This window comes from Hyposmocoma kahamanoa, unplaced genomic scaffold, assembly GCF_003589595.1.
Source record: "Hyposmocoma kahamanoa isolate Upper Pololo Valley unplaced genomic scaffold, ASM358959v1 232, whole genome shotgun sequence".
In the NCBI taxonomy this organism is placed as follows: domain Eukaryota; kingdom Metazoa; phylum Arthropoda; class Insecta; order Lepidoptera; family Cosmopterigidae; genus Hyposmocoma; species Hyposmocoma kahamanoa.
Genome location: NW_020653750.1, coordinates 1507143 through 1518215, shown reverse-complemented (window position 1 = coordinate 1518215; position 11073 = coordinate 1507143). Strand labels below are relative to the sequence as shown.

At 34.8% G+C, this 11073-nt stretch overlaps 3 protein-coding genes across 3 annotated transcripts in view; 2 read left to right on the top strand and 1 right to left on the bottom strand.

Moving 5' to 3' along the window:
• LOC113228403 (GPI inositol-deacylase) overlaps window positions 1-4927 on the top strand; it is a 45145-nt gene extending 40218 nt beyond the window's left edge. Inside the window, exon 17 of the mRNA XM_026461690.1 lies at window positions 3095-4927. Coding sequence (XP_026317475.1) covers window positions 3095-3515 — 421 coding nt within the window. The 3' untranslated portion in view covers window positions 3516-4927. The remainder of the gene's footprint in view (window positions 1-3094) is intronic.
• Window positions 4928-5274: 347 nt separating this feature from the next.
• LOC113228404 (signal peptidase complex subunit 1) lies at window positions 5275-5721 on the bottom strand. Its single transcript, XM_026461691.1, has one exon. It carries the CDS (start codon window positions 5630-5632, stop codon window positions 5348-5350), a length of 285 nt encoding a protein of 94 aa, XP_026317476.1. The 5' UTR covers window positions 5633-5721; the 3' UTR covers window positions 5275-5347.
• A 3958-nt stretch (window positions 5722-9679) lies between these two features.
• Window positions 9680-11073, top strand: part of LOC113228592 (serine-threonine kinase receptor-associated protein) — a 21581-nt gene continuing 20187 nt past the window's right edge. The window contains exon 1 of the mRNA XM_026461948.1: window positions 9680-9886. Coding sequence (XP_026317733.1) covers window positions 9772-9886 — 115 coding nt within the window. The 5' untranslated portion in view covers window positions 9680-9771. The remainder of the gene's footprint in view (window positions 9887-11073) is intronic.

Sequence of the window (11073 nt, the reverse complement as noted above, 5' to 3'; positions counted from 1 at the left end):
TATATATATATATATATATATATATATATATATATATATATATATATTTATGATAAATATTAATTTGTACAGGTGTACGAATTATAAAATCAGTCCAGCAATTTTCGAGAAAATTGCAACAAAGCCACGCACCTAAAGATCCTAGTCTAGTCGGATAAAAATTTTGAGAACCACTTTCCTTTCCTTTGCAAGGGAAAGACCGGATTCTAAAAAATGGATTTCATCCGATCTTATTCTCATGGGGGTAAGATCAGATCTCACCCTACAGGCGTCTATAGTAAGATTTAAACAATCTAATCTAACAATCACTTAACGTATAATATCGAAATGCTTAAAAACTTATAAAAAGAGGCCAATTACTCACCAAGATACCATAATAAAGTTGACAGGGGTAAGGCCGGATCTTCGAAAAACACGAAAAATCGTATATTTTATCCTCACAGTCCATAACACGCGCGCGAACAAGTGAACTGACTGACGCGGAATGAAGGTGGGGCTAACCAAAATGGCGTTCTATATTGTGTTGCCAGTTCTATGAAATAACGTAAGATTTGGTAATAATTTGATTTATACGATCTTACCCCGCATACGAACTTACCCCAACGCACCTTACCAATAAAAAGGTAATGGTAACTGTTTGGTGGTCTCAGCATGGTGTTATTCACTATAGTTTTCTCCGATCTGGTCAAGCAATAACGGCAGATGTCTATTGTGCCGAACTCCGAACCATGTTGACAAAACTAGCAGTAAAACAGCCCCGACTCATGAATCGATCTTCACCATTATTGCTCCACGACAACGCGAGACCTCACACAGCACGAGAAACCATTTTGACCCTTCAGGAACTGCAGTTAGAAACCATTCGTCATCCTCCGTATTCACCAGACCTTGCTCCAACGGACTACCATTTTTTTCGTGATTTGGACAATTATCTACGTGACAAGAAGTTTTCTTCCCAGGAGGCAGTACAAAATGCTTTCACACAGTTTGTGCAGTCTAGATCGTCGGAGTTCTATCGCAAAGGCATTAATAACCTTCCCATTAGATGGCAGCAATGTATAGATAATAATGGCAACTATTTTGATTAAATAAATTTGTTAAATATTTAAAAAATAAACAATTTAGATTTTCAGTACAAATCGGCAATTTCATACTTTAACCCCTATTATTAGGACTACTAGCAATCATATTTTTTTTGTGATTATTGGACTATTATTATTGGGAATTTAATTTTAAAAGAGCCTAATTCGTCAATCTGGCACCTGTTCTAGCCTTAGGGTATTTTTAAAAGCGGCCGATTAATATACGATGAAAATTTCTATAACATAGTATTTATAACATAAATGTACTACTTAATATCAAATGGACTGTCGCGCCGCTGAAGTGCGACCAAATTTTTAGTGATGTTTTATCTTTCGACTCAGTTACACGATGAATTCTGACGAACAAACGTTACTTTCACTTATTTTGTTAAAACTGAAGAAAAAAAATAAAAAGAATACCAGAACGTATTAATATAATAAACAACGTATAATCGACATTGTCGATCGACAACGGAATCATAGACGTTTTCGAGTTGTTTGGGAGTGCTTATTGAGAAAGTGGCATTAATTTCTAAATCCATGATGGTTGCCAAGAATTTTCAAAAATTTATTTTTGGTAATCCTTATGGGGAATGGCATTTATATCTGAATACATGATGGCTAACACGACTTTTCTAAATGCAAGATGGCGGGCACGATTTCTCAAATAATGGCAAGTTGGGTATCGTTTTTGAGATATTTGGGGGTGCTCATTACGAATATGGCACTCATTTCTAAATTTAAGATAGCGGGCACAATTTTTCTAATAATGGCAAGTTGGATATCGTTTTCGAGGTATTTGGGGGTGCTCATTACGAATATAGCACGTATTTGTAAATCTAAAAAAAGGATATCCATTTAGAAATGAGTGCCATATTCATAATGAGCATCCCCAAATAGCTCGAAAAGGATACCCATATTGCATTTTTTTGATAAATCTAGTCCGCCATCTTGGATTTACAAATAAGTGCTATATTCGTAATGTCCCTTAAATATGTCGAAAACGATACCCAATTTGCCATTATTTGAGAAATCGTGTCCGCCATCTTGCATTTAGAAATGCGTAAAGTCGTGTCAGCCATCATGTATTCAGATATAAATGCCATTTCCATAAGGATTACCAAAAATGAATTTTTGAAAATTCTTGGCAACCATCTTGGATTTACAAATTAATGCCACATTCTCAATGAGCACTTCCAAATAACTCGAAGCGTCTATAATTCTCGTTGTTGATCGACAATGTCGTAAGCACCTTTAGAATCCGTTCGTTACCTTTATTTTGTAAAAATAATCAAAATTAATATTACCATTAAATAGTTACCAACCTCGATTTATGACAAATATTTGTAAATAGTTTTCGCCTTGTTTACAGGTTTTTATGGGATTTTTACGTTTGTTTCACACCATTCTTCACACTTGTATTCAGAACCAAAAGGTATATAGTTAGGGATTATATATTATAGTATAGGCTGGAGAGTTCTTGTGGCACACTCTTCACGTATAGAATAAAAATTACTCACAACCTGTTGTTTTTTTCATTTGTAGTTTTAGTTTCAAAATTGTCAATTTTAGACATAAACTTTCCCATGCCTTTTTTTCCAGTCGATTAGAATATCCCATATTGCAAGGTGTTGTTCTGCATTCATTATAAATTCTTGAACTGGATTTTCGTCCATCATAGTTAATTTGAAAAATTAACATGTACACCTCACTAACCGTAATGAAACCGAGCGTGGCTGCAGCGCGTCTGTCGCGCAGCAGCCGCGCGGTTGCAGCGGTTCTAGAAATTGTATGAAGTGACAATCGCGCGGTCGTCGCGCGGCCGCCGCGCGGCTGCAGCGCGGCTGCAGCGCGGCTAACAGCGGCTAATTTGAACGCGCCCTTATACTTCAAAATTAACATTTGTAACAAATTATTGTTCTTGCAGCAGATTATTTTCCAAATTGATATTATGTAAGTTATTATATTTTAATTTGTTCATATTTTCATCCTAATACCTTACTTTCTTTTAGACGACACTACGATGCAGTAGCAGCCCTACTATTTACAATGGCAGTTGCAATTCTAATACTAGGTCCATTCTCCCTCGCAATAGTCAATTATTGTGTAACATGCATGTTCACAATTATCATCATACAACAGTTATTCGATAAACGAGAAACCTCGAAAGTAAACGATGCAGAAGAAGTTCAGCAAGACGAAACAAATGACGATCGAGATGAAACTACGAATGAAACAAGTAAAAATCACAAAGAAAATGTATCCAGTAAATCTAATAAGACTGAAGCACCTAGTGAGAATGACGAAACGCAGAACAGTGAAGCACAAACTAGTGCATCGAATGACGATTGTGAATGCAACGAAAACAGAATATACAGCATGTTCAAAAGGCTTACAGAAAAATTTAAGTTTGAAACTGATGCGATTTCATAATTGAAGAGATTCATTTTCATAGTTCCTGTTCTGCTCAGATGTGGATGTGTTAAGGTGATGAAAGCTTAGCATAACATAATTGTAGCAAAGGCCTTAAAGAGAATTAAGTAATTGTAATAGGTGAATTGCAAATAGAAGTATAAGGACTAACCAAAACCTAAAAGCCGAATAGAGGTAAAGAGATTAAGCAGTCCTTGCTCAGTGGATTTTTAATAGTTAATTAATTTTATTTTTACATAGCTATTATGGTAACTATGTAAAACACGTAAATCTGTATATGTCTTGTTTGTATACTGGTACTGTAATGTTAGTACCAATGGATCTAATCTTTACAATAGGCAGTAGTTGCCTAAATAGCATCTTCTCTTCTCTCATTTATATTATGGTGTAAATAAACACAAGCACTTATTAAAACTTTTAGATAAACTAAATACTGTAACAATATTTCATGACAGTAGTCATACTATTCTCGTAAAAATAGGATTATAATTCCCATGTATAACATATGGATGTTATAAATGGGAATTATAATCCTTTAGAATTACTGTGAACATTACAATATGATACACTTAGCCCAAAGTGCTATGGAGCACTCTTACACTTCCGGAAAGATCTTTCATTTCCGGGATCTTTGGCAAAATATGCCAAACAAATAAACAACTGTGAAAAGTGGTCAAATGGATCAGAGTAACGTCTCAAGCCATATTTCAATAAGAATGCAAGATGTATTGACATTTGCAACTGCACTACCCTATCCTGTTGTTCATTATGATACCATATTTTTTTTTAGTTAATGTAAACACTCATGAAGAAAATTATATTTGATCATTGTAGTGCTTTGAACAAAGGATAGTTGTATTTTATAAATCAAATGGTACAATAATGTAAAGTCTTGATATAAATGTCATCATTTAGGAATTTCTAATTCTTTCTTATATCCTGAAGGAGAAAAATTCTGTTATCTAGAAATATGTTCAGTAGGATACCTTAAGTAGCCTATGTATGATAAGGGTGTTGCATATTTATACCTGCTATAATAAAAATGAGTCATTTTGAAATTTGAATGATTAGCACAAGAGCTTTTATTACTGGGATGTTTAGCATATCTTGTAATTGTTCCATAGTGTACTCACTCAATCCTTAGATCCTGATTGACGTACTTAAGCAAGCTTAGTACATCATAATCATACTCAATTAGTGAGTAGCTGCTTGTGTTTTCTTTTTCTCAATGTTTAAATGAAATAGAAAACATGCGGTCATGCTGCTGCTGCTTTTTGTTAAGCTTCATAACCTTACTTTCTCAAACTCGTATCTTAAAGCACAAAGTTACTGAAATGCAAAAAATGGATTGTATATACAAAATTTGCAGGTTGATTTCACATCACATTTCCTTCATATTCACATACTGGCTTTTACCTTTTCTTATCTTCTTGATAAGAAATTTAAAATAAATAGAAAGTTTTGCCAACTCCTGAATAATCACTCTTTATAAGATACGAGTTTGAGAATGTAGCATTGAAATGTATTCAGTCCTAAGAATTTTACAGTACCTACCTGAACAACTAAGATAATTAGCATTGCACAAAAGAAGTGCACTGTTTTTTAAATATTTATGTAAAAATCTTGTACTAGTTAGTTGCCAATTACAAATAGCCTAGATTCTACTGATGAGCAACATAACCATATCAACACTGTAGAATATTTTGTAAGCACATTGAACAATATTTGACATAGCAATTTCAATTAATAAAAGAATATAAACCTTAAATGCTATTTATTTGAGAAATGCGTAGTACACATAAATACGTTGAATAAATGGAATTTTAAGTTAGTTATTTTTTTCCTTTCTTGCTCGACGTTGATTTTTCTTCGGTATTTCTCGGATTCTGCCAGTTCAGTGGGTTGCGGCGGTACATTGGCCACGGTGGAACCGTCAGAATTGCTGCCAGCAGGAAGCCGGCGCCCAAGATGTATACAGATTGTGAAAATTGTTGAACTATATAACCCCAAATAAATCCAACAATGCTGAACAATGTAATGATTGCTCTGTACAATTTCTCAGCTTTAGCTTGCCCGACATAGTCTATGTGTGTTGGAATTGACTTGAAGAATTCCATTTTCTTTGAAATAATTTACTCAAATTCACTATGAACTACACGCAACCAAAAACAAAAACGTCAACAATATTGCAGATTATTAACACGTCAGCTGTGATCATTTTTTTTTTTAATTTATTAAGGCTTTGGCAAAGCCATCAGCCTAAACATGAAGTTTAATTATGTTTCTGTAAATTATGGCCGCCACAAAGAGGATAGGCAATTTGAGGCAGCGTGCTTGGATTGACTGGGGATTCCTTAAAACGGGCCGATACGGGTATTTTAGTTCGAGATTCGTATAATTTCGCGTTTTAATCTTCGATTAAGGCACAATAGCACTATCCTATTCCACTTTAAACTACACACATCAAAAGTGTCTAGGGATCAAGTACGTTTAAGAGTATTGCTGCAATTAGGGTTAATTATATTAACTTTTTTTGTATCGCTATAGATACTTTTTAGTGAGTTTTAACATTTAAATAAGGAATATTGTTTAAAATTCGATAATAAGAAGAAAATCGATTGTTAATGTGGTTTTATATAAAACTGAGTTATAGCGTTTTGACAAAATCATTACAATATCTGCATCGGAACCGAAACAATTTACGTTATTATGGAGAGACGACATCATTTAACCCGAGAAGTGATGATGCGAGCCGTCGGAATGTTGGAAGCTGGTTCCAGGTAACGTGCTGTGGCTTTCACTCTTAACACTACACAGAGCGTCATAAGTCGCCTCTGGACGCGCTATCACATGACGGGCAGCGTGGCCGAGCGACATGGAGGACGATCTCGCATCACGACTCGCAGACAGGACCGGTATATCCAAAATACTGCTCGACGGAATCGTACCATGACCGCCATGATGTTGGTTACGAGGCTCCACAGCTCCTCAGGCTTGCTAATAAGCGATCAAACAATCCGAAATCGTTTACGTGAAGTGGGTTTGCGATCCCGTAGGCCTCTCCGAGTTCCACCTATTGCACCCTGCAATCGCAGGACCCGTTTACGATGGGCTCGCGAACACAGAAACTGGGAGGAAGAAGACTGGCGCTATGTGTGCTTTTCGGATGAATCCCGCTTCGGTATGAGACCGGATACAAGACGTACTCGAGTTTGGAGAACATCTGGACGTCATGAACGTTGGAAGTTCATCCATATGGTGGGGGAACAATAATGATATGGGCCGGTATTTGGATCGGCGGAAGAACCGATCTCATTTGGATCAGGGGTAACCTCAATGCTCAAGTTTACGCAGAGAGGATTGTTTCAGATGTTATTATCCCTTTGCGAGGCCAGTTGGGTGATTCATTTCAACTAATGCATGACAACGCACGTCCACACACGGCTAGAGTCGTAACACGCATTCTTGCCGAAGCTCGTATCAACGTTCTGCCGTGGCCTGCTCAATCGCCAGACCTCAATCCAATTGAGCACGCATGGGATATGCTTCAAAGAAGAGCTGTGCCGAGTATGCATACCGTACATACTCTACAACAATATTTTGACTTGTTACAAAACACATGGGCGGCCATTCCTCAAAGTGATTTTGATGAACTCATCTTAAGCATGCCAAATCGCTGTAATTGTGTGATTCGTGTTAATGGTGGAAATAAAGATTATTAATTTTCTTATCTTTACAATAAAAATGAGCAAAATCATCATTTTCGCCATTTTTTTGTCATTTAATTGACGCCGTTAATTTGAGTTTTTTCCCACAATTCGCAAAAACATCAATTTTAGTTTATTTTAATTAAATATAGGGGTAAGCGGTTAAATAAACATAAGCATTAAAGTAAGAAGTCGTCCTGGAAGACTGGATTTGGTAAATATTGCTTAAATAATTTTTATTTCAAAAATATTCACTTGATTCCATACAAATAAACTTGATCCCTAGACACTTTTGATGTGTGTAGATTTCACAAAATAATTGAAAGTCAAAATAAAAACGACACTTTTCCCTCCAAAAGGTCCAGAGCGAATCACAAACCATGATACTATTCGCCATAGACTAATTTAAGTGTGAAAAATGCTCTCGAGTTAAATCTATGGTTGTGAATAATGAATCGTGTATTTTTTAAATATTGGTTTTTACGGCTCTGGGTACTTGGCTCTTGTGAGCCACTAAATCTTGTATATGTGATGTAACGTAACAAGTACAGTGTTGTCAATGCCCTCGAGTCGAAAATTACAAATATACAATTTTACTTTTTTTTAACCGAAAAGCTAAGGCGAATATATCTAAATCCCAAAAAAATAAAAACAATTCTACACCAATACAGGGAAAAAAGCACGACAAGCTTGACTCTTAAGATTTAAATACATCTATTGATGCTTTTAATAACACGTTCCAAAGACGTTAGTTGCACATAGATATCGTTAGTCTTTGGACTAACTGTGTCAAGCTTGCTATAAGCGAATATTGTATGCCTATGTTTAAGCGAATCAAAATTACAACAATACTATAACATTAAACTTTTATTACCAGAATGCAAGTTCCTCTCAAATTATTATGGAATTTTATCAAATCTAAATTCCCTACAAATTAAATTCCCCAAACCATGACCTATGGAATCGGGATTACAGCGGGACTTAATTTATGGAAACAAGCCTTGGTTACCCCAATTTATAAGTCTGGCTCGAAACATGATGTTAGGAATTACAGACCTATATCAAAGCTTTGTGTATTCGGTAAGATTTTAGATAAAATTGTAACTCTTTATTTATCAGCTGTTTTTTCGCGTCATATCTTCCCACAGCAACATGGCTTTTTTCGTGGTCGTAGTGTTGAGACAAATTTACTTTTTTTAAGGACTTTCATTGTTTGTGAGAAGTATCTTAGAATTCGAAAGTGTAGTTTGGAACCCTTATTATAAAGTACATGTTGATGCTTTAGAAAAAGTGCAGAAAAAGTTTATCAAGAACCTTTGTTATCGGACTGGTGTAGAGTACGTTAATTATTATCCTTTCTTACACAATAGGAGAAACTTTAATGATTCGTTTTTCTTGTACAAATTATTAAATAATTACATCGATTCGCCGGATCTTTTACGAAAAATTGGCCTTAAAGTTCCCACTCGCATCACCTTGCGCTCTAAAGCTACTTTCTGGTGTAAACTTTGTAGGACAAACTCCCACAGAAATGGTTTCTTTAGACGCTCATGGGGTTTTTATAGTGAAAATTGAAGTCATGTAGACATATTTGGGATTTCTCCACAAGGTTATAGGGTAAGGGTAAGAGAAGCTTTATTTTAACAACAATTGAAGTGATAAAATTATTTAGTATAAAATATTTTAGTTTATTTTATTCCTATTATTGTTTTTTTAGTATACTTGTACATGTAAATAAGTATCATTAATTATTAAAGTTTTTAATTTTTCTTATTTTTTATAATATTCTTCTTCTTTTTTGCTTGTGATGTTGTTACGCTCATTATCTTATTTTAGTTTTTTTAATGGTAACTCTAGGTCTGTATGTGTATCAATTTTGATTTATTACCTGTTTGCTGACGACTGGTTGTTTCCTTAAATAAATAAATAAATGTTATTAATAATTCGTAAATGCTAGATTTCGACCTTGGAAAGGTGTTACGTCTAGGGTGCATTTGGAAAATATTACAGGAGAGCGATTTAAAATATTTTTTTAAGACAAAACATCACAACTCAAATTTTATGTATTAAATGGAAATCTAGAAAGTTTCAACTTTTCTAAATAACAAGTACATACTATATAAATACCTACAAGCGTCGAAATGTAATGCGTCTTGTAACACTGAAAAAGTGTGACCATAAAGACTCCCCTTTTTATAAATGCAATTTGCAATGTTTAGATAACACGCTAATTAATATCAACAAAAACTTGCTTTGGGGCTATTATTAAAATACTTTTAACTGAGGCTCCATCTACTCACAAAATAAAATGTTTACCTAATGTATTGACTAGAAGTATCTTTACTGTAGCCTAGAGAGGACATGTTAATTTTCATTATGCTGGGTAGGTAGGTAAAAAGTAACAGAAAATATTGCAACACCTTCTTGCGCTTTCCGTCAGTCGATTGTCAACATTCAGTACGATCAGACTCATTAGGTTAATTTTAGTTAAAACAAAGGTATTTAGTTTTATTTTCTAAAAGTACAATATACAAAATTATACACACAAAATGACTACTTTCAAGCAAGTTCCTCTCACGTGTGGTGGCCATACTAGACCAGTCGTGCATTTGGATTTTAGTGACGTTACAAAAGAAGGATATTATTTGATTTCTGCTTGCAAAGGTGAGTTTAACGACTAATTTATGTTGGGGTGCCCTTTTGCCTTGGCCTAGATGCAGGTCGAAGTCTTGCAAGTGTATGATGTACATATTTGTTTTGGTTTCGTGTGACAGATGTCGTCGTATGAGATAGGAGACCTTCACTTTTCTTATTCGCGGAGACCGGTCGTCAGGCGTACATTCTATGCATGTGGTGACCTTCTGTTTCCGGACATGCAGGAAGCACCTTGAGTGTCCGCGATGTGTTTCCTTAAAGCGGCTCGCCTTGGTCGCTTTGTCGTGCTTTTGTCCGCCACTATAACACAGCTTACAAGCTTTGCTCGTATGCATATCAATTTAAACTATGGTACTTCCCTATATCATGATGACATTTCTCTTTCTGGATTGCCTTGTGCCTGCTCAAGGTTTGGCAAAGTACTTGACATTAATATTTACAAGAGTTTAAAAACTTGCCAACTAGAACCACTTTCATTATTTAGCCTTATAAGGAAAAATCATGTAATAATGCTGAACTGTAGCCTTATTATATTGACTGTTTGTTTGTGCTATTGATAAGTATCTAATTATAGCCCTGTGTTGATTGCATCAAGTTCCTGCTGTCTACTATAAGTGTATAACACATTAATCACACCTTCATAGAAATTCCTCCCTATTGCAATTATTTTAAACACTGATGGATTTCTAACGACCGTAATTGCATTTTCTATATCGATAGGTTATGTTTTGTTATTTAGATAGTTTACCAAACTTGTAAAGATTTTAGGGTGAGTAGCTAGGTTGTATTAACAAACTTTTCAGCTACTCTTATAAACTATTAAAGTTTCTCAGCTATGCTGAAGTTTTTCTCTAGATCACTCTACTTATACACTCGCGAGCAACCAAACCGACTCAGACCCTACACCTGCATATAAACTAGTTTTTATCAAAAACTACCCAGTCAATTAATAAAAATGTCTTATTTTCTGATAGCCTGAAACTTTAGCTTTAAGATGGTCTCATTAGCATAAAAATCGATTGCGTGGTTTTGAAATAATGGTAATAGAGTTAACAATTAGGGAAAATAGGAATTTAGAAAAATAATTTATGGAGATTGTTATTCAAATTAAAACAAAAAAAAGTAAAATAATAATAATAAATTTATTTAATTAATAATAGGGGTTAAAGTATGAAATTGCCGATTTGTACTGAAAA

What these genes read in the sequence shown, in the direction of transcription:
- LOC113228404 (XM_026461691.1), bottom strand. Translation starts at nt 5,632, where the DNA reads ATGGAATTCTTCAAGTCAATTCCAACACACATAGACTATGTCGGGCAA.